Source organism: Mobula hypostoma, chromosome 10, assembly GCF_963921235.1.
Source record: "Mobula hypostoma chromosome 10, sMobHyp1.1, whole genome shotgun sequence".
NCBI classification, from domain to species: Eukaryota; Metazoa; Chordata; class Chondrichthyes; order Myliobatiformes; family Myliobatidae; genus Mobula; species Mobula hypostoma.
The window spans coordinates 36,974,072-37,001,030 of NC_086106.1; the positions used below are offsets into that span (position 1 = coordinate 36,974,072).

General features: G+C 44.8%; 1 protein-coding gene across 1 annotated transcript; it reads left to right on the forward strand.

Moving 5' to 3' along the window:
* Positions 1-9,288: 9,288 nt before the first annotated feature.
* LOC134352519 (zinc finger protein 229-like) lies at positions 9,289-10,074 on the forward strand. Its single transcript, XM_063059785.1, has one exon. The coding sequence runs from the start codon at positions 9,289-9,291 to the stop codon at positions 10,072-10,074; it is 786 nt and encodes a 261-aa protein (XP_062915855.1).
* Positions 10,075-26,959: the final 16,885 nt, after the last annotated feature.

The following is a 26,959-nucleotide window of genomic DNA, read 5'->3' on the forward strand; positions in this document are numbered from 1 at the left end:
GGCTTCTTTAAAAAGTTAAGAGCCCATGTTTTTATGGGGCAAATCCTAACATGGCTGATTGGTAAAGAGTGGGACTGCCTTTTAAGTTGTATGTCAATGATTTGGATGATGGAATTGATGGCTTTGCGGCCAAGTTTGTGGGTGATATGAAGATAGGTGGAGAGGCAGATAGTGTTGAGGAAGTAGGGAGGCTACACAAGGACTTAGACAGATTAGTAGAATGTGCAAAGAAGAGGCAAATAGAATACAGTGTCAGGAATTGTATTGTTAGAAGAACTGAAAGCGTAGTCTCTTTTCTAAACGGAGAGAAAGTTCAAAAATCTGTGGTACAATGGGACTTGGGAGCCCTCATACAGGAATCCCAAAAGGTTAATTTTTGGGTTGAGTTGGTGGCAATGAAGGCAAATGCAATGTACACATTCATTTTGAGTCATCAAGAATATAAAAGCAGCAATGTAATTTTGAGGCTTTATAAGGCACTGGTGAGACCTCACTCGGAATATTATGAGCAGTTCTGGGCCCCTGATCTCAGAAAAGATGTGCTGCCACCTGAGAGGTTTCAAACGACATTCACAAAAATAATTCCAGGACTGACAGTCTTATCATATGAGGAGTGTTGATGGCTCTGGGCCTGTACTCACTGGAATTCAGAAGAATGTGGGGTGACCTCATTGAAAATGTTGAAAGACCTCAATAGCGGATGTGTTTCCTATGGTTGGAAAAGGTAAGACTGGAGGGCACAGCCTCAGAATACAGGGACGTTCATTTAGAACAGAGATGAGGAAGAATTTCGTTAGTCAGAGAGTGGTGAATCTGTGGAATTTGTTGGCACAGGCAGCTGTAGAGGCCAAGTCATTAGGTATGTTCATGGCAGATGTTGATTAGTCAGGTCATGAAGGCATGCAGGGAGAAGGTAGGAGATTGGGACTGAGAGGGAAATGGATCGCCCACGTTGAAATGGTGGAGCAGATTTGGTGGGCCAGAAGGACTAAGTTTTCTCCGACATCATATGGTCTTATTTCAAAGTTCAAAGTGAGGACAAATTTGGAGTATTGTCTGCAGTTCTGGTCACCTAACTATAGGAAGGATATCAGTAAGATTGAAAGAGTGCAGAGGAGATTTACTAGGATGTTGCCGGGTCTTCAGGAGTTGAGTTACAGGGAAAGATTGAACAGGTTAGGACTTTATTCCTTGGAGCGTAGAAGAATGAGGGGAGATTGGATAGAGGTTTACAAAATTATGAGGGGTATAGACAGAGTAAATGCGAGTAGGCTCTTTCCACTTAAATTAGGAGAGATAAATAAGAGAGGATGCCACGTGAAAGGGAAAAGATTTAGGTGGGCTTCTTCACGCAGAGTGGTGGGAGTGTGGAACGAGCTGCCATGTGACATGGTAAATACAGGCTCACTCTTAAGTTTTAAGATAAAATGGATAGATACATGGATGGGAGGGGTCTGGAGGGTTATGGACTGGGTGCAGGACAATGGGACTAGCGGAATAAAGTTTTGGCACAGACTAGAAGGGACGAATGGCCTGTTTTCTGTGCTGTAGTGTTCTATTACATGTATGTCACCATATAGAATGCTGCTATTTGTTTGCTTGCGGGTACTGTATACACAGTAAATCCAAAAAACAAAATATAATCAATGAAACAGCCCCCAACAGGACCAACAAACTACCAATGTGCAAAAGACAACGTGTGCAAACACAAAGGATATGATAATATTAAGCAATATCAAGAACATGATATTTCAGTGGATGGATGGGCCAGTAGAGAAAAACATAGGTTGTGGGAACAATTCAGTGATGAGGTGAGTGAAGTTATCCTCTCTGGTTCAAGAGCATGATGATTGAGGGGTGTAATAACTTTTCCTAAATCTGGGTGTTGGTCCTGAGGCTCCTGTACCACTTCCCTGATTGCAGCAGTGAGAAGAGAGCATGGGCTGGTTGGTAGGTGTGCTGGATGACAGATGCTGCTTTCCTGCAAAAGCACTCTATGTCGCTGTGCTCAGTGATGGGCATGAGAGACCATAAGACACACGTGAAGAATTAGGCCATCTGTCCCATTGAGTCTGCTCTGTCATTCAATCATGGCTGATCCCTTTTTTTCTATTTCCTTCTCAACCCCAGTTCTCAGCCTTCTCCTCGTAACCTTTGATGCCATGTCCAATTAAGAACCTATCAATCTCTGCCTTAAATACACACAACGACCTGGCTTCCACAGCTGCATGTGGCAACAAATTCCATAAATTCACCACCCTTTGGCAAAAGAAATTTCTACGCATCTCTGTTTTGAAAGGACACCCCTCTACCCTGAGGCTATGCCCTCTTGTCCTAGACTCTCCCACCATGGGAGACATCCTATCCACATTACTCTGTGTAGGCTTTTCAACATTCAAAAGGTTTCAATGAGATCCCCTTCATCCTTCTGAATTCCAGTGAGTACAGACCGAGAGCCATCAAATGTTCCTCGTATGATAACCCTTTCATTCTTGGAATCATCCTCGTGAACCTCCTCTGGACCCTCTCCAATGCCAGCACATCTTTTCTAAGAGGAGGGACTCAAAACTGTTCACAAGGTGAGGCCTCACCAATGCCTTATAAAGCCTCAGCATCACATCCTTGCTCTTGTACTCTAGACCTCTTGAAATGAATGCAAACGTGGCATTTGCCTTCCTCAACACTGACTCAACCTGCAAGTTAACCTTCAGGGTGTTCTGCACAAGGACTCCCAAGTCCCTCTGTATCTCAGATTCCTGGATTTTCTCCCCGTTTTAAAAAACAGTCCGCACATTTATTTCTTCTACTGAAGTGTATGACCATACATTTTCCAACATTGCATTCCATTTGCCACTTTCTTGCCCATTCTCCTAATCTAAGTGCTTCTGCATCCTACCTGTTTCCTTAACACTGCCTGCCCCTCCACCAATCTTCCTATCATGTGCAAACTTGGCATCAAAGCCATCTATTCCATCACCTAAGTCATTATATACAACATAAAACAAAGTGGTCCCAACACCGACCCCTGCGGAACACCACTGGTCACTGGCAGCCAACCAGAAAAGGATCCTTCTATTCCCACTCGCTGACTCCTACCAATCAGCCAATGCTCTAACCATGTTAGTAACTTTCCTGTAATACCATAGGCCCTTAACTTGGTAAGCAGCCTCATGTGTGGCACCTTATCAAAGGCCTTCTGGAAGTCCAAATATACAACATCCACTGCCTCCCCTTTATCTATCCTACTTGTAATCTCCTCAAAGAATTCTAACAGGTTCGTCAGGCAGGATTTTCCCTGAAGGAAACCATGCTGACTGTATCCTATCTTATCCTGTGTCACCAAGTACTCCATCACCTCATCCTTAACAATTGACTCCAATATCTTCCCAACCACTGATCTATAACTGGTCTATAATTTCCTTTCTGCTGCCTTCCTCCTTTCTTAAGGAGTGGAGTAACATTTGTAATTTTCTAGTCCTCTGGCACCATGCCAGAGTCCAATGATTTTTGAAAGAGGTGATTTGATGGGAGGAATGGGGCTTGTTTTTGCTATTGTTTGTTGCTTGTTCTGCTGAACATAGTGAGCATATTATGTTGCCAATGGAATGTGTGGCGACATTTGGCAGCTAGCCCAGCACAGACTCAGATGTGTTGGTTGTTAATACTGTTGATGGATTTCACTGTATGTTCAAAGTATGTGTAACAAATAGACTTGAATCCCGACAGAGATGTACAATATGATAATAGGCATATATCTATTGAGTGGTTAGCAGCAGGCTATGTAGGAGGGAAGGAGTATATTGATCTAAGAGAAGGTGGCAAGGTTGGCAAAACATCGTAGGCTGAAGGGCCTGTACTGTTATATGTTTTAATCCATCAAAATTAATTCCAATAACTTGTCTACCACCAAAGTTAAACAGACTGACAAATGACAGAGATGCTGGAGACACTTGGCAAGTTGGGCAGCATCTGTGGAAAGGTGAGCAATTTTAGGTCGAACTCCCTTTGTCAGAATTGGGAAAGAGAGGAGAAAAGTAAACTTCCAGCTTGCAGATTCAGGAAGGTCAAAGGGAATAGTTGTAACAAGCTGGGCCGGGTTAATGAGGGCACTATGCATTGATTATTCTTCTTGGTCCATTTTAAGAGTTACTGTAGGGCTGTGAAACATGTCAGCATGTTATGCTGTACAATACAGAGTGAAATAACCAATCTTACATATGGATGACTTGCACTGAAAATATTCAGATTAGATAATGACAGAGATAGAAATTTACATAAAGTTAAACTTCTTCATTATGCCTGGAAGGCTGCAATGTGCCTAGACAAGAAGCGTTCTTTCTCAGACTTCCTTTGAAGTCATAAACAGATCAGCCATATAGACCGTAAGACAATGGAGCAAATTAGGCCATTCAACCCATCTTGTCTGCTCTGCCATTCCATCATGGGTGATCCCAGATCCCAGCCAACCCCATACACCTGCCTTCTTGCCATATCCTTTGATGCCCTGACCAATCAGGAAACTATCAACTTCCGCCTTAAATATATCCGCAGACTTCGCCTCTTCCGTAGTCTATGGCAGAGCATTCCACAGATTCACTACTCTCTGGCTCAAAAAATTCCTCTTTGCCTCTGTTCTAAAGGGTTGCCTCTCAATTTTGAGGCTGTGCTCTCTAGTTCTGGATACCCCCACCATAGGGAACATCCTCTCCACATCCACCCTATCTAGTCCTTTCAACATTCGGTAGGTTTCAATGAGATCCCCCACCGCATTCTTCTGAGTTCCAGTGAGTACAGGCCCAAAGCTGCCAAATGTTCCTCATATATTAATCCCTTCGTTTCCAGAATCATCCTCGTAAACCTGCTCTGGGCTCTCCCCAATGACAATACATCCTTTCTGAGATATGGGGCCCAGAGCTGTTGGTATTACTCCAAGTTTGACCTGACTAGTGTCTTAAAAAGCCTCAGCATCATCTTCTTGCTTTTATATTCTGTTTCCCTTGAAATAAATTCCAACATTGCATTTGCCTTCTTTACCACAGATTCAGGTTAATATAGATGAAGGATGGTGTACTCAAGAAGCAGGCAATCAAAAGTTCTGGGTTGCAACTGTAGATCGCATGCAAGTCAGAGAGTGGAGACCAGAATGTGAATATTGAATGTAGTACACTAGGTGGGTAGTCGTGCAGATGAATTGCTGCCTTAACAGAGGAGAGTTTGTCTTCAGGTCGTAGGAAGGGAAGAGAAGAAAGTACAGTTGTTTCACTTTGTTTTTATGCAGGGATCTGTAAGGTGTGAAGTAGTTGGCGAGGCTGAAGTGAGGACCAGGGGGTCACAAAGGGAATGGTCACCTCAAAAAATGCAGACAGTCAAGAAGAAAAAAAATAGGTCTCAGGTGATATCTTGCTGGAAGTGGTGGAAATTGTGCAGTGAGTTGAATACAGAAACTGGTGATTTGAGAGTTAATGACTGCACAAACTGTATTCTTGCCCTGCCCAAGAGAAAGATGTCTCAGGTGCAAATATACAGAAAGTGTCATTCTCTGAACAAATCTTCTTCGGCTGTCCATCGATTTTGATGTTGACTGAATTCACGCCTTGCACGGTAATAGAACATAGAATAGTACAGCAGAGTACAGGCCCTTCGGCCCACAATGTTGTGTCGACCCTCAAACCCTGCCTCCCATATAAGCCCCCACCTTAGATTACTCCATATACCTGTCTAGTAGTCTCTTAAACTTCACTAGTGTATCTGCCTCCACCACTGACTCAGGCAGTGCATTCCACGCACCAGCCACTCTCTGAGTAAAAAAAACCTTCCTCTAATATCCCCCTTGAACTTCCAACCCCTTACCTTAAAGCTATGTCCTCTTGTATTGAGCAGTGGTGCCCTGGGGAAGGGTCGCCGGCTATCTACTCTATCTATTCCTCTTATTATCTTGTACACCTCTATCATGTCTCCTCTCATCATCCTCCTCTCCAAAGAGTAAAGCCCTAGCTCCCTTAATCTCTGATCATAATGCATACTCTCTAAACTAGGTAGCATCCTGGTAAATCTCCTCTGTACCCTTTCCAATGCTTCCACATCCTTCCTATAGTGAAGCGACCAGAACTGGACACAGTACTCCAAGTGTGGCCTAACCAGAGTTTTATAGAGCTGCATCATTACATCGCAACTCTTAAATTCTATCCCTTGACTTATGAAAGCTAACACCCCATAAGCTTTCTTAACTACCCTATCCACCTGTGAGGCAACTTACAGGGATCTGTGGACATGTACCCCCAGATTCCTCTGCTCCTCCACACTACCAAGTATCCTGACATTTACTTTGTACTCTGCCTTGGAGTTTGTCCTTCCAAAGTGTACTACCTCACACTTCTCCAGGTTGAACTCTATCTGCCACTTCTCAGCCCACTTCTGCATCCTGTAATAAGACAGACGGTGTCGTGTCCCCACCATACAGTCTCTCTGGGATTCCAGATCTGATGGTAAGTGGTACACAGGAGTGTAACAGACTTAGCGGATAAGGAAGCTGCCCGGCAGTGACAACTAACTAGTCTACTGATGCCATCCATTGATCAGCACTCTGGTACCTCCGCATGCCACCAAGGTGGCTGTACTATTGACCCTTTTGGATCCATCTGCCACAGACACTATCGGACGCCCTGCTACCGGTGTCCTCACTGGGTGCAGCCTTTGCCCGAAGAGGCATAACCTACAAAGTAGCAAAGACTTGCTTACCTCCTTGAATTAGCTAGCCACGATCCTACTGCTAGATCTAGTCTAGTAGTATACCAATGGAACATCACCTTCACGGCTAGGTTAGACCTGCCAGAGAACGAAGCTTCGCCATACTTCGCTGATGTTCGGCCAGTGTCACTCCTACACCACGGTGAGGCGCCAAGCTAGGGTTTTGTAGGACAAATATACCAGAGATGAATGATCTAGCAGAATAAATGGACTTGTTGTACGAGGTCGGTTAGGAGGAAATGTTGAGGGATGTGCTGACCTTGGACAGGGTCCAGCAGAGGTTTATGAGAATGATCCCAGGAATGAAAGGATTAACATGAAGAGCATCTGTACTCTGGGCCTGTACTCACTGGAGTTTAGAAGAACCAGGGGAACTCTCATAGAAATCTATTGAATATGGAAAGGCATAGAAGACTGAATATGCAGAGGATGTTTCTAATAGTGGGAGGGTCTAGTAGCAGAAGACACATCTTCAGAACACAAGGATGTCCCTCACAACACATGAGGAGGAAGTTCATTAGCCAGAGGGTGGTGAATCTGCAATTCATTGCCACAGATGGCTGAGAGGCTGAGTCATTTGGGTATATTTAAAACAGAGGCTTTTAAAGTATGGGCTCGAGATTAGTAAGGGCATCAAAGGTTGTGAGGAGAAAGCTGGAAAACGGGGCTGAGGGGGAAAATGAATCAGCCATTATTATATGATGGGCAGCGAGGATCAATTCTACTCTTATGGTCTTAAGTTAATTGTCAGCCTGTATGTTTATAATGGATGTTTGTTGCTGTCTACCCTCTGAGGTGGAGATGACTATCGAGAAAGGGTGAAGAAGAAATGTGCTATGTGACGTTGAGAGCAGTGTGGAAATTGCCAGCAAGAGGAAAAACGTCATGGCAATGTGATGGATACTGTGATCTATAGTAAACGATAAACAGCTGGAAGAGCTCAGTGGGTCTTATTCCCATGTCGGACTGAGTGTAGACACAAGATAACCGCTAGTTATCTTCCACGTGTAGAAGTGAGAGGGAGAGGTGAGTTGGGGATGGCTAGGTAATGGGTGAAAGCAGAGAAGTGAGAGGGTCAATGGATAAATAGAGGCAGGTAGGGGTTGGGGAGTGGGGGTACAGACAGATTTATAGGTGATGGTTGGAAAACAAAAGAGAGGAAAAACACATTTTAAATGCTGGTGAACACAACAGGCCAGGCAGCATCTATACTTAGAGGTACAGTCGACGTTTCGGCCTGGCCCGAAACATCGACTGTACCTCTTCCTATAGATACTGCCTGGCCTGCTGCGTTCACCAGCATTTTTTGTGTGTGTTGCTTGAATTTCCAGCATCTGCAGATTCCCTTGTGTCTGCGTTTTTAAAAACACATTTTTTTGGGCAGGTTGAGCAGTGTATAAAGCTGGCAGGTGATGGGTGGACACACGTAATGGAGGGGTGATGAGGCAATGGAGCCAGCTGGGAAAAAGAATAGGATGGTAAGGAAAAGAACTCCCCCCTTTATGTCTCACATCCTGCCTATCATCCTTTGCCACTTCTACCATCTACAAAGTGATCCCACCACCCGCCATACCTTCCCCTCTTCACCACCCTCTCCCCACTTTCTTCTTTCTGTGGAAACCTTTCTGAACCTGAATTCCTTCCACCACCCCTCCCTGTCCCCTGGTACTTCCCCTGCAACTCTAGGAAGTGAAACACTTGCCCCTATTCCTCCTCCCCCACTGGTATCCAGGGCCTTATATAGCCCTTACAGGTGAGGTGAAGAGTCACCTACACCCTCTGTAACCCAGTGACCTCCTCTGCATTGGTAAGACCAACACAGAATATGCAACTATTATACAGTGTACCTGGGCTCTGTCTGTATTGGTCATCTTGAACTTCCGTTTGTATGCCATTTCAATTACCCTGTCTATCCCCTGTCTGTCCTTGGTCTTATCCACTTGTGTGAAGTCAAACACAACTAGAAGAAGAATACCTATTCCAGCAGCGTAATGGGATGAATAATAGATTTTCCACTTTCAGCTAACCCAGTCCACCAAGGTTCTTTCTCCTTTAGTAACCTTTTTCTTTCTTTGCCCTCATTACCTTGCATCATCTTTCCCCATCTGGTTTCAACTGCTCATCTTCCCTTCCTTAATCTGGTTCCACTTATCACCTACCACCTTTTACACAATGGCCATTATTATCCTGCACCATCTCTTTTAGATTGGAAGTTGCCAATTTAAGAAACAGTAAAAATTCTGATTTCGTTGTTGAGTAGATTTCCTCTCCACGCTCTTCCAACTTGTTTCGTCCTCCTGAAGAGCATTGGTCAGTTTTTTCTTCATTATTTTTGAGAATTTGGCATCTGTCATCATCACAATATGATCACATTCTTTTTGCTCATTTGAGTCCTTGTTCTTTTGTTCAAACTCTTGTTCTCTTTTTTTTCCTCCTGCTTTAAATTCACTCTGTAGGGTTTCAGAAGGTGAAGATTTGTGGACAGAATCGACATTCTCACTTAATCCACTGAGACTCTAATGTTGTCATCATCCTGTGAACATGGAAGCAAAAAGCCCCATTCACAGTGGGGAGAAACCGTATTCATGTTCACTATGTGGACGAGGCTTCAGTCGAGCATCTGGTCTGTCAAGGCACAGGCACAGTCATGTCGGGGAGAAACCATGTAAGTGTGGAGATTGTGGGAAGGGATTCAGTTACCCCTTTGAACTGGAAATTCATCGGCGCAGTCACACTGGAGAGAGGCCGTTCATCTGCTCGGTCTGTGGTAAAGGATTCACTCATTTTTCTGCCCTCCTGAAGCATCAGCGTGTACACACTGATGAGAGACCTTTCAACTGCCCAGATTGTGGGAAATGCTATAAAAGTTCAGGAGAACTTACATGCCATCAGCGCATTCACACTGACGAGAGACCGTTCAGATGCTCTCACTGTGGGACTGGTTTCCGGCGATCATCCGACCTCACTGTGCATCAGCGTACTCACACTGGGGAGCGGCCATTCACCTGCTCCGAGTGTGGGAAAGGGTTCCCTCAGTCGTCCCAGCTCACAGCTCATCAATTAGTTCACACTGACCAGAGGCCTTTTAAATGTTCTGGCTGTGAGAAAAGTTTTAAAAGCAAAAAGGTTCTGGTAACTCACCAGCAAGTTCACACCGGGGAGTGGCCGTTCATCTGCTCTGCTTGTGGGAAAGGATTTGCTCGTTCCTCCCACCTACAGAAGCATCAACGAGTTCACACGGGAGAGAGACCATTCTTCTGCTCTGTGTGTGGGAAAGGGTTTGCTCAGTCCTCCACACTACTGAGACACCAGCAAATTCACAAATAGTTGCTGAGATTGGATTCTGCTGTTCTTCACACAGGAATGACTGCTCTTCATTTGGCTTTTGTCTTCTAATTCCACTGGACTGAAATTTAAGATTCTTGTTTAAACATTGAATAGTAGAGCTAATAGGACTTGATGTTTCAATCCCTATGATAAGTCGGCACTCTCGATGTTGGCAGCGGGCCTGGAGTGGTGACAGGGAGGGTAGGTACCTCATCGGGGTCATCAGGTGGGCACCCTCCTTTGACGTTTTATTGATAAGCCCACGACGTCTCCAGAGGGCTCAATGGTGCTACCTGGCATCCCAGATACACCCCCCTCAGTTCCATACCCTCCTGTCGTCATCTTGCAGCCCAGTTGTTGTCTTTCCTTTTAATCCAGATCCAATTACTGCTTTCTTCTACTGCATTTGACAAGGATTTGATTGCTTGTTGGAGTGAATAACCCCTCACCCCCATCTTCAAAGCAGTTAGTAACAATAATGTGTTTTTATCTTTTCCACCTGAGGTCCCGTGCCTGTCTGGAATCGGAACTAATCGGTAGAATTGTGTCCTCGAAGACAAGTTCAACCTGGCTCCAATAGTATGATGAAAGTGGTCATCAGAAACCAGAAGTCATGATACATGTTGGTACCAACGACACAGGCAGGAGAAGGGATGAGGTCCTGAAGTGTGAGTTTTGGGAATTAGGCAGAAGGCTGAAGAACAAGACCTCAAGGGTGGCGTTCTCAGGATTGCTGCCAGTGCAACGTGACAGTGATGGTAAGAATTGGAGGAGATGGCAGTTGAATGCGTGGCTGAGGAGCTGGTGCAGGGGACAGGGTTTTAGATTTTTGGATCCAAGAGATTTGGATGATCTTCTGGGGAGGGTGGGGCCTGTACAAATTGGATGGGTTGCACCTGAACTCGAGGGGGAGCAATATCCTTGTAGGTAGGTTTGCTAGCATGGTTCAGGAGGGTTTAAACTAATTTACAAGGGGGATGGGACCCAGAGCGATAGAGCAGTGGAAGAAGTGCGTGGAGTAAAGCCAGATTTAACATATAAAAGAAGCTTTGAGGAAAGAGAAGTAGAATAAAGGGTGTAAAGGAATTAAGGTAGAAGGGCTAAAGGGCATGTACTTCAATGCAAGAAGCATCAGGAACAGAAGTGATGAACTGAGAGCTTGGATACATACATGGAATTATGATGTAGAGGCCATTACAGAGACTTGGCTGGCACCAGGGCAGGAATGGATTCTCAATATTCCTGGATTTCAGTGCTTTAAAAGGGATAGAGAGGGGGGAAAAGGGGGAGGAGGGGTGGCATTACTGGTCAGGGATACTAGTACAGCTACAGAAAGGGCAGGTAATGTAGCAGGATCCTCTTTTGAGTCAGTATGGGTGGAAGTCAGGAACAGGAAGGGAGCAGTTACTCTATTGGGAGTATTCTATAGGCCCCCTGGTAGCAGCAGAGATGCCGAGGAGCAGATTGGGAGGCAGATTTTGGAAAGGTGCGAAAATAACAGGGTTGTTATCATGGGTGACGTTAACTTCCCTAATATTGATTGGCATCTGATTAGTTCCAAGGGTTTAGATGGGGCAGAGTTTGTTAAGTGTGTCCAGGACGGATTCCTGTCACAGTATGTTGACAGGCCGATGAGGGGGAATGCCATACTAGATCTAGTATTAGGTAACAAACCAGGTCAGGTCACAGATCTCAGTGGGTGAGCATCTGGGGGACAGTGACCACCGCTCCCTGGCCTTTAGCATTATCATGGAGAAGGATGGAATCAGAGAGGACAGGAAAATTTTTAATTGGGGAAAGGCAAATTATGAGGCTATAGGGCTAGAACTTGCAGGTGTGAATTGGGATGATGTTTTTGCAGGGAAATGTACTCTGGACATGTGGTCGATGTTTAGAGATCTCTTGCAGGATGTTAGGGATAAATTTCTCCCGGTGAGGAAGATAAAGAATGGTAGGGTGAAGGAACCATGGGTGACAAGTGAGGTGGAAAATCTAGTCAGATGGAGGAAGGCAGCATACATGAGGTTTAGGAAGCAAGGATCAGATAGGTCTATTGAGAAATATGGGCTAGCAAGAAAGGAGCTTAAGAAGGGGCTGGGGAGAGCAAGAAGGGGGCATGAGAAGCCCTTGGTGAGTAGGGTAAAAGAAAACCTCAAAAGGCATTCTTCAATTATGTGAAGAACAAAAGGATGACAGGAGTGAAGGTAGGACCGATTAGAGATAAAGGTCGGAAGATGTGCCTGCAGGCTCTGGAAGTGAGCGAGGTCCTCAGTGAATACTTCTCTTTGGTATTCACCAATGAGAGGGAACTTGATGACAGTGAGGACAATATGAATGAGGTTGATGTTCTGGAGCATGTTGATATTAAGGGAGAGGAGGTGTTGAAGTTGTTAAAAATACATTCTGTTGGATAAGTCCCCGGGACCTGACAGAATATTCCCCAGGCTGCTCCACGAGGCGAGGGAAGAGATTGCTGAGCCTCTGGCTAGGACTTTTATGTCCTCGTTGTCCACGGAAATGGTACCGGAGGATTGGAGGGAGGCGAATGTTGTCCCCTTGTTCAAAAAAGGTAGTAGGGATAGTCCGGGTAATTATAGACCAGTGAGCCTTATGTCTGTGGTGGGAAAGCTGTTGGAAAAGATTCTTAGTCATAGTCATAGTCATACTTTGGGCGTTTAGAGAATCATGGTCTGATCAGGGATAGTCAGCATGGCTTTGTGAAGGACAGATCATGTCTAACAAGCCTGATAGAGTTCTTTGGGGAGGTGAGCAGCCATATAGATGAGGGTAGTGCAGTGGATGTGATCTACATGGATTTTAGTAAGGCATTTGACAAGGTTCCACACAGTTGGCTTATTCAGAAAGTCAGAAGGCATGGGATCCAGGGAAGTTTGGCCAGGTGGATTCAGAATTGGCTTGCCTGCAGAAGGCAGAGGGTCAAGGTGGAGGGAGTACATTCAGATTGGAGGATTGTGACTAGCGGTGTCCCACAAGGATCTGTTCTGAGACCTCAACTTTTCGTGATTCTTATTAACAATATGGATGTGGGGTAGAAAGGTGGGTTGGCAAGTTTGCAGACGACACAAAGGTTGGTGGCGTTGTGGATAGTGTAGAGGATTGTCGAAGATTGCAGAGAGACATTGATAGGATGCAGAAGTGGGCTGAGAAGTGGCAGATGGAGTTCAACCCGGAGAAATGTGAGGTGGTACACTTTGGAAGGACAAACTCCAAGGCAGAGTACAAAGTAAATGGCAGGATACTTGGTAGTGTGGAGGAGCAGAGGGATCTGGGGTTAAATGTCCACAGATCCCTGAAAGTTGCCTCACAGGTAGATAGGGTAGTTACGAAAGCTTATGGGGTGTTAGCTTTCATAAATCGAGGGATAGAGTGTAAGAGTCGCGAGGTAATGATGCAGCTCTATAAAACTTTGGTTAGGCCACACTTGGAGTACTGTGTCCAGTTCTGGTCGCCTCACTATAGGAAGAATGTGGAAGCATTGGAAAGGGTACAGAGGAGATTTACCAGGATGCTGCCTGGTTTAGAGAGTATGCATTATGATCAGAGATTAAGGGAGCTAGGGCTTTACTCTTTGGAGAGAAGGAGGATGAGTGGAGACATGATAGAGGTGTACAAGATATTAAGAGGAATAGATGGAGTGGATAGCCAGCACCTCTTTCCCAGGGCACCACTGCTCAATACAAGAGAACATGGCTTTAAGGTAAGGGGTGGGAAGTTCAAGGGGGATATTAGAGGAAGGTTTTTTACTCAGAGAGTGGTTGGTGCGTGGAATACACTGCCTGAGTCAGTGGTGGAAGCAGATACACTTGTGAAGTTTAAGACTACTAGACAGATATATGGAGGAATTTAAGGTGGAGGGTTATATGGGAGGCAGGGTTTCAGGATCGGCACAACATTGTGGGCCGAAGGGCCTGTACTGTTTGTACTATTCTATGTTCTAGAGTGGTTAAAGACACTTCATCCTTGCTTCCTGTTGGCATGGTTGAGGGCTGACTCTGAGGTGCTTGAGCAATGCATTCTAGCTGTCCTACTCTGTAATTTAGAGCTCACTGCCTTGGGAAAGAATACTCCTTTGCCACTAGTTTAAAGTTGGGAAAGATAATGAGGAATGCTGGAAACGTGTTGATAGGAAACCTACAATCTATTCTTGCAAGCAATGCATCAACTGAAAATGTCTGATTTTATTGTTAGACTGTAAGACCAGGCAGAATTAGGGCACTGGCCCATCGAGTCTGCTTCACCATTCCATCATGGCTGATATGTTATCCCTCTTCTGCCTTCTCCCCGTAACCTTTGTCGCCCTGACTAACCACGGACCTATCAACTTCCGCTTTAAGTATACTCAATGACTTGGCCTTCAGAGCTATCCTTGGCAATGAGTTCCATTGGTTCAGCAACCTCTAGCTAAAGAAATTCCTTTTCATCTCAGTTCTAAATGGACATCCCTCTATTCTGAGGCTATGCCCTCTGATCCAGGACTCGCCCACTAAAAGACACATTTTCCCCACATCCATTCTATTTAGGCTTCTCATTGTTCAGTAGGTTTCAATGAGATCCCCTGTCATTCTTCTGAACTCCAGTGAGTACAGGCCCAGAACCATCAAATGCTCCCGGTGCATTAACCACTGTTCCCTCTCAGCTGCATTGGTGCATGGCCCCGCAGTAACTGAAGTGCTTCTGTGCACATAGCCTTTGTTGGCAGCAGCTGGAATTTTCTTTTATATAATTCTAATAATTCTGAAATTATGCTAATATAATGGTGAAACACCCTGTAATTGATTGTGTTAATGAATATAATTATACATTTTCTAAATAATAAACACACCATAACCTTTACTTTGAAACATTTTATAGGTTCAATGTATTTGTGAATTAAGTTACAGCACTGTTTTATATTGTTGGCAAGCTAGGCAACAAAGCTGTCAATTGTGTCATCCAAATCATTAACATGGCACGAAAAGTAGCAGTCCTAATAAAAACCCCTGCAGAACACTACTAGTCACCAGCAACCAAACAGAATAGGCCCCTTTTATTCCGACACTTTGTCTCCCGCCAGTCAACCCAGAATTTTGTCTTGTTAAGCAGCCTCCTATGCGGCACCTTGTTGAAGGCATTCTGAAAATCAAAGTAACCACTAACCACTGATTCATCTTTGTCTATCCTGACCATCATTTTCTCAAAGAATTTCAACAGATTTGTCATGAAAGATTTACCCTCAAGGAAACCATACTTTACCCTTAAGTAAACTTGGCCTACTTTTTCGTGTGCCTCCAAGTAGCCTGAAACTTCACCCTTAATAATAGACTCCAATATCTTCCCAATCACTGAAGACTGGCTCACTGGACTATAATTTCCTTTTTTTCTGTCTCCCTCCCTTCTTAAAGATTGGAGTGATATTTGCAATTTTCCAGTCCTCTGGAACCATTCCAGAATCTAGTGATTCTTGAAAGATCATTACTAATGCTTCCACGATCTCTTCAGCTACCTCATACAGAACCCTGGAGTGTAGTCCATTTGGACTAGTTGACTTATCTACTTTCAGACCTTTCAGCTTCCCAAGCACATTCTCCTTAATAATAGCAACTACACTCACTTACGGCCCCTAACACTCTCAAATTTTTAACATACTGCTGATGTCTTCCACAGTGAAGACTGACGCAAAATACTTAATCAATTTGTCTGCTGTTTCTGTGTTCCCTATTACTTCTCCAGCATCATTTTCTAGAGGTCCAATATCTACTGTTGTCTCTCATTTACTCATATATCCGGGGGGGAAAAACCTTCTGATATCCTTTGATATTATTGACTAGCTTATCTTCATATTTCATTTTCTATCTTCTAATGGCTTTTTAGCTGCCTTCTGTTGGTTTTTAAAAGCTTTGCAATCTTCTAACCTCTCTAATTTTTGCAATATTATAAGCTCTTTCTTTCTCTTTTATGCTGTTTGATTTTACTTGTCTGCCACATTGCCTCTTTCCTTTAGAAACTTTTTCATCTTTGGTTGTGTTGTATCTATCTTACGTATTCCGAATTGCTCCGAGAAACTCCAGCCATTATCTCTGTTCCAATCAACCCCTTCCCCTTCCAATCAACCTTGCTCTGTAATTTCCTTCACTTCACTGTAATATTGACACATCTGAGTTTCTCTCCCCCCTCTCAAACTGCTGGGTGAATTCTACCATATTATAATCTCTGACTTCTAAGGGTTCCTTCACCTTAAGCTCCCTAATCAAATCTGTCTCTTTACACAACACCCATTCCAGAATTGCCTTCCCCTTAGTGGGTTCAACTCTGTGCTCTTAAAAAGACATCCCATAGGCATTCCGTCTCTTGGAATCCAGCATTAACCTGATTTTCCCAATTTTCCAGCATATTGAAATCCCTCAGGACTATCATAACATCGACCTCATTAAATGCTTTTCTAAATATTGGCTTTAATAAATGCTTTTTCTATTTCCTATTGAAATTTATTGTATATCCCACAACCTGGCTACTGTTCAGGGGTCTGGATATATATCTTGTGGTTTCTTAAATTTATCCACAAGGATTCCACATCTTCCCATCCTGTGTCACTGCTTTCAAAGAGTTTGATTTCACTTTTTTCCAACAGAGCCCACACCACCCCCTCTGCCTACCTACCTGTCCTTTAAATAAAGGTGTCCCCCTTGGATGTTAAGCTCTCAGCTATGATCTTCTTTCACCCACAACATCGTGCCTGCCAATCTCTAACTGTGCTACAAGATTATCTAACTTATTCCATATACTGCATATTTTTGAGAGACACGGCATGGTAATGGGTCCTTCCAGCCCAATGAGCTTGCACCCCCAACTGCAAGCATATACCTAATATACTTATTAACCCAAGTGTCTTTGGACGAGTGGAGAAATGGACAGACGGATGGGCAGGCAGACAAACAATTAAATAGGCAGGGAGGTGGACGATGAGATAAATGGGCGATGGGCAGGCAAACGCATGACTAGATATAGGGACAGGCAGCCAGACGAGAGGATAAGTGGGTAGGTGGGAGGGCAGACGAATGACTAGATAAATGGGCAGGCAAACTGATGGATGTGTGGAGAAATGGGCGGGTGAGCAGAAAGAATGGAGAAATGGCTGGCCGGCCAGCCAGCCAAGTGGAGAAATGGGCGGGCGACTAGACAGACGAGTGGAGAATAGTGTGGGAGATAGGCTGGCAGGCAGGCAGGCAGAAGGAAGAGTCAGTAAATGGGCAGCTGGGTGGGCAGGTAGGCGGGCAGTGAATTGTGTGGGAGTGCGGTCAAGTAGATAAATGAGTCAGTAAATGGACAGCTGGGCGGGCAGAGAAGTGTGTGGGAGTGCGGTCAAGTAGATAAATGAACAGGCAGGTGGGTTGACGGACAAGTAGATATATAAATGTGGGGGTGGATGGACAGGTGAAGCAATGGGCAGGCAGACGGACAGACAGATGAAGTAATGGGTGGGCTAGTGACAGAAAGCCAATGGGCAGGTGGGTGGACGGATGAAGCAACGTATGGGTGGATATGCACCTGGACCCACAGAGCAAAGTGCAGGCAAGCAGTTGAGTAGATGAAGAGACAGGAGGGCATCCATGCTGACAAATGGAATGGGAGACCGGACGGACAAGTAGATAAATGAGCAGGCAACTGGGCAGATGGACGAATATATGAATGTGACGGTGGCAGGTGGACAAGTAAAAAAGTGGATAGATGACAGAGAAATGCATGGGCGGGCTGGCGGAGGTGTAGATAACTGGCATGTGGGCGTGCAGACGGATGAGTAGATAAATGGACGGGCACAAATGCAGATGGACACATAGATATGTAGCGTAGCCCCCCGGTAAGCCTCAGACTCGCTCAACTCGCTTTCGTCTAGGGGGAGCAGCCTTCAGCCCCGCCAAACTGGGTAATCAAGTTTGTGTGGATGCTGTGTGATGTACCCTACTCTGCCAAATAACAGACAATACACCATATGCGATTAAATGATTACACTTTATAGATCTTACTGGAACTATGTAATTAATAGAGATAAAATATAAAAGGAAAATAAAAGGCGCCAAACTTATCAAAGTTCAACCACTTCGTGCACAACAGTGGGAGCTCGATTAACGGAGTCTTCTTTCCACCATTCGATCCCCTCCGACCTCCTGGGACCAATAACGGTGGTCAACCAGACACGCCACACGAGTCTGTCTCCTCTCCTCGCCGAAGACCCTGGGCCTTGGACTCCCGTTCGGGGTCCGTCCCATCGCCCAGCTTACAGCATCACATCTCCTCACTCTGTCTCCATCTGCCTTCTGCGCCAAAATCCACAAAACACAATGGCTTACAGACACACAAGAAAGAATAACATCTATCCCAATTGGTTCGTTCTTGCTCTTATCAATAATTTAACCCAAACAAGCAGAGAGAGCGAGAACTCCTTACATTGCAGTTATTATTACAGAAAAGCCATTTTAATTATAACATAACAAAGAAGCCATTTTGTTAGCCTACGCAGTAACATAAAAAAAACCCTTACACTCTTCCCCCCTCCAAATAAAGTCATGTCCTCATGACTTCTAAGTAACTCGCCAACCCTTCCTGCAGACACAAAAACCCAATCTAGGTACAAATGGTCACATTGCTCCCCAAACAGTAGACCTTACAGGCACTACATAGGCCAACCTATCTGGGAGTTTCCTAATCCTCCAAGACCTCCATACCTCCTCAGCTAAACCCTGAAGGCTCGGACACTACTGGGGATACCTCGGGTCTGCTTGCCAACTCCTCTCTCAATCTCTCACTCGTGCTCCCACTGCAACTCAGAGCCCCCTGTCCTGTGTCCGGGGACCCGCTTTTCCTTCAGGGTCCTGCTGTAACACAGGCTGCCCACAGCTAGCCCTCCCCACTACACCTGACTCAGTGGGGGATGGGCCAAAAGTCTCTTCCTCAATCAAGGGGAAGTTAGTGAAAGGCAACATGTACCACACATCCCGCACATCATCCTTCGAAGCAGTATTCTTCTTCATTCCCTCGATCGGTAGCTGCTGTTTGATTTTCTCCAAACTGAAGCACTTAGCCTGGGCTGCTTCTGCAGCCTCTTCAGCCTCCTGCTGTCGAGACGTCAGCTTCTTCTCTGACTCCTCCAACTCTCACTCCAGTCTCAGCAGTTCTGACCCACGCTTCGTGTCAATCTCCATCTGGGACGCAATTACATCACCAGCTTCTTCCAATCTGTTCTGGATCGATTTCTCGAGATTCTACTGATCCTTTTGAAGGTTGGTCATTGCTTCATCTCTCTGGATTAATTCATCAGTACATGACCGCAGTTTCGGATCGGAATTACGTTTCCCAGTTTCCACTTTGACGAGCGTGAACTCCAGTTCTTCAGTGGTTGTCCCGAGCTCCGGCACTCGCCTCACATCATAGATTAAATGATTACACTTTATAGATCTTACTGGAACTATGTAATTAATAGAGATAAAATATAAAAGGAAAATAAAAGGCGCCAAACTTATCAAAGTTCAACCACTTCGTGCACAACAGTGGGAGCTCGATTAACGGAGTCTTCTTTCCACCATTCCAAGGTGAATCCAAACCCTAGGCGATCATCCACATACGCCAAAACTCCAAACACCTCCACATTCCCCATGGTCTTCCTCATGCCCCACGGGCAATGTAAGCAGTGGAAACGTACATAATTCACAGCCACCAATATTGAATTAGGCATTTACTTCAAGAGGCTGGTCTGACGTGATGAGGTAATTACATAAAATATTTTTACCACACTTTGTGTTGAGGTTTTGAAGTACAATAAATGAGTTGATATGGTTTTTCTTAAACATAAAACACCTCCATAGTTTTTATTTCTGAAATCCTACATTGGTGACCCTGATGCTCTTGGATGACTCCAGAGTTATTGAACTTGTCAGTCCATGCATGAAACTGCTGGTGTTATTGGAGCAAAATGCTGTTGATTGGTTTGTACTAGAAACATAGAAAAACTACAGCACAATACAGACCCTTCGACCCACAGTGCTGTGCCGAACATGAACTGACTTTAGAAATTACCTAGGATTACCCATAGCCCTCTATTTTTCTAAGCTGCATGTACCTATCCAGGAGTCTCTTAGAAGACCCTATTGCAGACATCCCACCCTGCAAAAACTCCATTTCAGGGAGGTAGCACCACCCCCCCCATCGACCTCCAAGGGTGTATGTGTGTATGTAATACTTTGTTTAGTGACTTTGTCCAATCTGTAAACCAAGTTGGGTATATGCAGCAAATGTGACATTAAAATATGTACTTACGTTATCATGTTTATTCTATTACAACTTTTAGCAAGTCTACTGGGAGTTTTGGCCTCATCACATAGGACAGCAATAGCGTAGCTCCTTGGCAGCTCGCCAGCTAGTTTTAATCAGGGGTCCCCAACCTTTCTTGCACTGCGGACCGGTTTCATATTGACAATATTCTTCCGGACAGGCCAACCCAGGGGTGGGTGTTAAACGTGACCGGAATATAGGTGATAAGTCAACTATAAGTCACCTGTAAGTGGCTAATACATTCAATTTCATTTCTAAAGGGGTTTATCTAACGAATTTAATATTAAACACACAGCACATATTTTCCTCACATGAATGTAGTGATAAGTCAATTATAACAGTGGTCCAAAACCTCCGGGCCGCGAAGAATGCGGCAGTACAGTGGTAGCCAGAACGAACCCAGCACATCTTTAAGAAAAAAGGCGAAATAAACAAGCTAATTGATTACGTGCGGCCCGGCACGTAAATGTCGGCCCAGATCAGAGACGACGCAATCGGCAATCGCCTCTGGTCTAGGCCGACATTTACATGCCGGGCAGCACCTAATCAATTAGCTTGTTTATTTTGGCTTTTTTCTTAAAGATGTGCTGGGTGCATTCCGGCCACCGCTGTGTTCGCTGCGGCCCGGAGGGTAGAGACCACTGAATTATAAGTTACTTATAAGTCAATAGCATCATAACATTTTAAGTAACGTTTGGATATTAAACACACAGCGCATATTTTCCTCGTATGAACATATAAAATCATTGCAACAATGCCAATATCACTAAATCAGTGGGAGCCCTGGGCTTGTTTTCCTGCACAACATGGTCCCATCGAGGGGCGATGGGAGACAGTGATACTCAAAGGGGGTTCCTTATGTCCAGTCTATTCTGCAATTTAGTTTTCGTTGCATTCATTGCAGAAAACTGCTTCGCAGAAATATGTTGGAAATGGAGGCAACGTTTTCAGTGCTTTCGTGGCTACCTCAGGATATTCAGCCTTGACTTTGATCCAGAATGCCGGCAGAGATGTTATGTCAAACATACTTTTCAGCCCACCATCATTTGCAAGCTCGAGGAGTTGATCTTTTTCCTGTGCTGACATGGATGATTCACTGGGAACATTCACAAATGGGTCACGGACCCATTCCTTTACACGACTTGGGTCACTGATGACCTCGCGTGCATTAAAATTCAACAGTGCGTGACAGGGAATGAGGAAAGATGCAGCTGACTCATATCGTTTCATATCGCCAAATCATATTGTTTCCTCACGGCCCGGTGTTTGGGGACCACTCTCAACACGAAGAGAGACCAATCAAGATGCTCACTCTCCCTCTCCCTCTCAAAAAAAAATCTATTTCCGGGATATTGTATATAATTTCCAGGCGTCAGGGAGCCACTATCGATATGCAGGAGACTCCCGGAACTTCCAGGAGAGGTAGAATGTCTGCTTTTGTACCCACCTCCACCACCATGGCCGGCAGCCCATTCCATGCACTCACCACTCTGCATAAAAACAAGCAAAAAACAAACAGACAGACTTACTCCTGACATCTCATCTGTACCTACTTCCAAGCACCTCAAAACTGTGCCCTCTCGTGATAGTCATTTCAACCCTGGGAGAAAGCCTCTGACTAGTCATACGAACAGTGCTTCTCATCATCTTATACACCTCTGTCAGGTCACCTCTCATCCTCCATCACTCCAAGAAGCAAAGGCCAAGGTCACTCAACCTATTCTCATAAGGAATGCTCTCCAATCCAGGCAAGATCCTTGTAAATCTCCTCTGCACTCTCTCTATATTATCCACATCCTTCCTGTAATGAGGTGGCCAGAATGGAACATAGTACTCCAAGTGGGGTCTGACTGTGATAGCCATTACAGATGTCAGGTGATTTCATTCCTTATGCCACAAACAGCCTGGTCAGCCTCTCAGCAGTGTCCCATCCCCCTCAGTAAATTCAATTTCTTTGCACCTGTTCCTACCTCCCATCATGGTGTACAGCAGTTTTGTATACCTGTTGACGTACATTGTGCCTCGTTTGTTTTTGTCTGCCATGATGCAAACCAACATCCCCTTACTACTGATGCTTCAGACTATGCTGTGGGTCCTGAGTGTAGACAGTTAGCTATTTTAGCAAACTCCCTATAGTCCTTCACAGATGCGTTAGTGAGGGCTATGCGAACTTGGTCAGGCATTTGCTACGTGAAGAGTCTTTAAAAATAAAACAAGGATAGTGATTTCCCAGCAGAGACAAGGTATGGTCCATTAGCTCCAATGGCTTAGCACCACTGAGATCAGGTGAGGGGAGTAACTGTGTGGTGCACTCAGACTCTGATAGTCCAAAAACCTGGAAAAGTGATCTCTATTTAAAGTGTTCAGCAGGTGTTCAAGCAGACTTATCACTCTCGCAGCCATGGAACTGCTGAGCAGCGTTACCACATAGAAAAATTTGGTGGTGTTGCCGGAGGGCGAATTGAGCCTCTGTTTGTATGAACCAAACAATGGTATTTTGCTCCCAAATCTCCGGCAGTTTCAGAGCAACTGCGTTGGCTGACATGTTCAATAACTAGAAACTTCTTAGAGCATTGGGGTCACCAAATTAGGTTTTCACAAATAAAATGAAGTGAGGCGTTTTGTGTTTAATGAAACCCATATCACATTTTATTGAACTCCGGAACTTAAACACAAAAACATGCTAAAAATCATTACGTATCCACATCATCACGTTGGACCAATCTCAAAGTGAAACCCCAACCCAATGTAGGTGGTTGTGAATTATGTGCATTTCTCAAAGATACTTTAACCTGCAGTACAAGCCAAGCCCCAATTTGCGCTGTGAGAGATCTCTGCCAAAAGCACCAAATATTTGTACGTGGAAGCATCACTTGGAAACTCCACAGCTGCAAGAGTGATGAGTACATGAGAACACCCGGCTGAACAGGATAAATGCTGAGTGCTGTAAACTCACCTTTTACAGGCGTTTGGACTATCTGAGACTCAGCATGCCAAACAGTTGCTCTCCTTGCTCAGCCTCAGCAATAATAAGCCATCAGAGCTAATGGACCACATGCTGTCTCTCCTGGGAAATCACTATCCTTGTTTTATTTTTAAATAACTCTTCATGCAGCAAATGCCTGATCAAGTTCGCATAGCCCTCGCTAATGCACGTGAGAAGGACTATAGGAAGCTTGCGAAAATGCCTAATAGTCCACATTAGCGGTGTAGCGGTGCATCATTCCTCCTCCTTCCTCTACCTCAATAAGCCCGGTCAGCAAAGCCCCCAACATGAGGACACCCGCAGCTGGTGAGGGCACCCGCGGCTGGTGAGGGCGCCCGCGGCAGATGAGGGCGCCCGCGGCTGGTGAGGGCGCCCGCGGCTGGTGAGGACGCCCGCGGCTGGCGAGGGCACCCGCGGCTGATGAAACGGATGACACTGAGCCTGTGCTTTTACCACACTTGCTTTGGTAGGAAGTGCTAGCCGACTTGCAGCTTCAACAGTGCCAGCACATCGGGACATCAGAGCTCTGTAAACACTGTGAGTTCCAGTTACTAGGGTCATCTACTGTTCATTACGGACTCCCTTTCAGGGCAACACTTCCTGTGTGACACGTGCTTAAGTAAATGTGCTGCCAGCATCACCTATTGAATGAGAAGGCAAAGAGAGATGAAACCTCACTGGAGACGGCCAACAGCAGCAAAATCCAGACTTGTGGGGCATGTCTGGTGACCCTCTGCTTCAGTACGCAATGTTAAACATGGGACATTGTCCTAGCGAAAGTGGCTAGACCTCTGCTCAGTGCAGATATCCTGTGTGCCCAAGGATTATTCTTCTATCTTAAGAACTGCCAGCTTGGGCATGTTCAAAGGTTTAAAGCTTCATTTATTATCAAAGCACGTATCCATAAACAAATCTGAGATTCATCTTCTGATAACCACAAAACAAAGAAAGAACATGAAAGTCATTCAGAAAGAGACATCAAACCTACCCCTGCGCAAAAAAATAAAAGCGTCTCAATAATCGACCCCCCCCCACCAATAACAGAACACAACAGAAAATCAGCCCCCCCCAACAAACCCTCTCCCCCACGTAACAAAACGGTAAGGGGCAGAATACGCTGGTGGGAGTTGTGTACAGGCCACCTAACAGTAGTAGTGAGGTTGGGGATGGTATTAAACAGGAAATTAGAAATGTGTGCAATAAAAGAACAGCAGTTATAATGGGTGACTTCAATCTACATGTAGATTGGGTGAACCAAATTGGTAAGGGTGCTGAGGAAGAGGATTTCTTGGAATGTATGCGGGATGGTTTTTTGAACCAACATGTCGAGGAACCAACTAGAGAGCAGGCCATTCTGGACTGGGTTTTGAACAATGAGGAAGGGTTAATTAGCGATCTTGTCGTGAGAGGCTCCTTGAATAAGAGTGACCATAATATGGTGGAGTTCTTCATTATGATGGAGAGTGACATAGTTAATTCAGAAACAAAGGTTCTGAACTTAAAGAAGGGTAACTTTGAAGGTATAAGACGTGAATTAGCTAAGATAGACTGGCAAATGACACTTAAAGGATTGACGGTGGATATGCAATGGTAAGCATTTAAAGATTGCATGGATGAACTACAACAATTGTTCATCCCAGTTTGGCAAAAGAATAAATCAAGGAAGGTGGTGCACCCGTGGCTGACAAGGGAAATTAGGGATAGTATCAATTCCAAAGAAGAAGCATACAAATTAGCCAGAGAAAGTGGCTCACCTGAGGACTGGGAGAAATTCAGAGTTCAGCAGAGGAGGACAAAGGGCTTAATTAGGAAGGGGGAAAAAGATTATGAGAGAAAACTGGCAGGGAACATAAAAACTGACTGTAAAAGCGTTTATAGATTTGTGAAAAGAAAAAGATTGGTTAAGACAAATGTAGGTCCCCTACAGACAGAAACAGGTGAATTGATTATGGGGAGCAAGGACATGGCAGACCAATTGAATAACTACTTTGGTTCTGTCTTCACTAAGGAGGACATAAATAATCTTCCGGAAATAGTAGGGGACCGAGGGTGTAGTGAGATGGAGGAACTGAGGGAAATGCATGTTAGTAGGGAAGTGGTATTAGGTAAATTGAAGGGATTAAAGGCAGATAAATCCCCAGGGCCAGATGATCTGCATCCCAGAGTGCTTAAGGAAGTAGCCCAAGAAATAGTGGATGCATTAGTGATAATTTTTCAAAACTCTTTAGATTCTGGACTAGTTCCTGAGGATTGGAGGGTGGCTAATGTACCCCACTTTTTTAAAAAGGAGGGAGAGAGAAACCGGGGAATTATAGACCGGTTAGCCTAACATCGGTGGTGGGGAAAATGCTCGAGTCAGTTATCGCAGATGTGATAACAGCACATTTGGAAAGCGGCGAAATCATCGGACAAAGTCAGCATAGATTTGTGAAAGGAAAATCATGTCTGACGAATCTCATAGAATTTTTTGAGGATGTAACTAGTAGAGTGGATAGGGGAGAACTAGTGGATGTGGTATATTTGGATTTTCAAAAGGCTTTTGACAAGGTCCCACACAGGAGATTAGTGTGCAAACTTAAAACACACAGTATTGGGGGTAAGGTATTGATGTGGATAGAGAATTGGTTGGCAGACAGGAAGCAAAGAGTGGGAATAAATGGGACCTTTTCAGAATGGCAGGCAGTGACTAGTGGGGTACCGCAAGGCTCACTGCTGGGACCCCAGTTGTTTACAATATATATTAATGACTTGGATGAGGGAATTAAATGCAGCATCTCCAAGTTTGCGGATGACACGAAGCTGGGTGGCAGTGTTAGCTGTGAGGAGGATGCAGGGTGACTTGGATAGGTTGGGTGAGTGGGCAAATTCATGGCAGATGCAATTTAATGTGGATAAATGTGAGGTTATCCACTTTGGTGGCAAAAACAGGAAAACAGATTATTATCTGAATGGTGGCCGATTAGGAAAAGGGGAGGTGCAATGAGACCTGGGTGTCATTATACACCAGTCATTGAAAGTGGGCATGCAGGTACAGCAGGCGGTGAAAAAGGCGAATGGTATGCTGGCATTTATAGCAAGAGGATTCGAGTACAGGAGCAGGGAGGTACTACTGCAGTTGTACAAGGCCTTGGTGAGACCACACCTGGAGTATTGTGTCCAGTTTTGGTCCCCTAATCTGAGGAAAGACATCCTTGCCATAGAGGGAGTACAAAGAAATTCACCAGATTGATTCCTGGGATGGCAGGACTTTCATATAATGAAAGATTGGATCAACTAGGCTTATACTCGTTGGGATCTTATTGAAATGTATAAAATCCTAAAGGGATTGGACAGGCTAGATGCAGGAAGATTGTTCCCAATGTTGGGGAAGTCCAGGATGAGGGGTCACAGTTTGAGGATAAAGGGGAAGCCTTTTAGGACCGAGATTAGGAACAACTTCTTCACACAGAGAGTGGTGAATCTGTGGAATTCTCTGCCACAAGAAACAGTTGAGGCTAGTTCATTTGTTATATTTAAGAGGGAGTTAGATATGGCCCTTGTGGCTAAAGGGATCAGCGGGTATGGAGGGAAGGCTGG

Coding starts and splice junctions, on each gene's coding strand:
- LOC134352519 (XM_063059785.1), top strand. CDS start 9,289: ATGGAAGCAAAAAGCCCCATTCACAGTGGGGAGAAACCGTATTCATGT.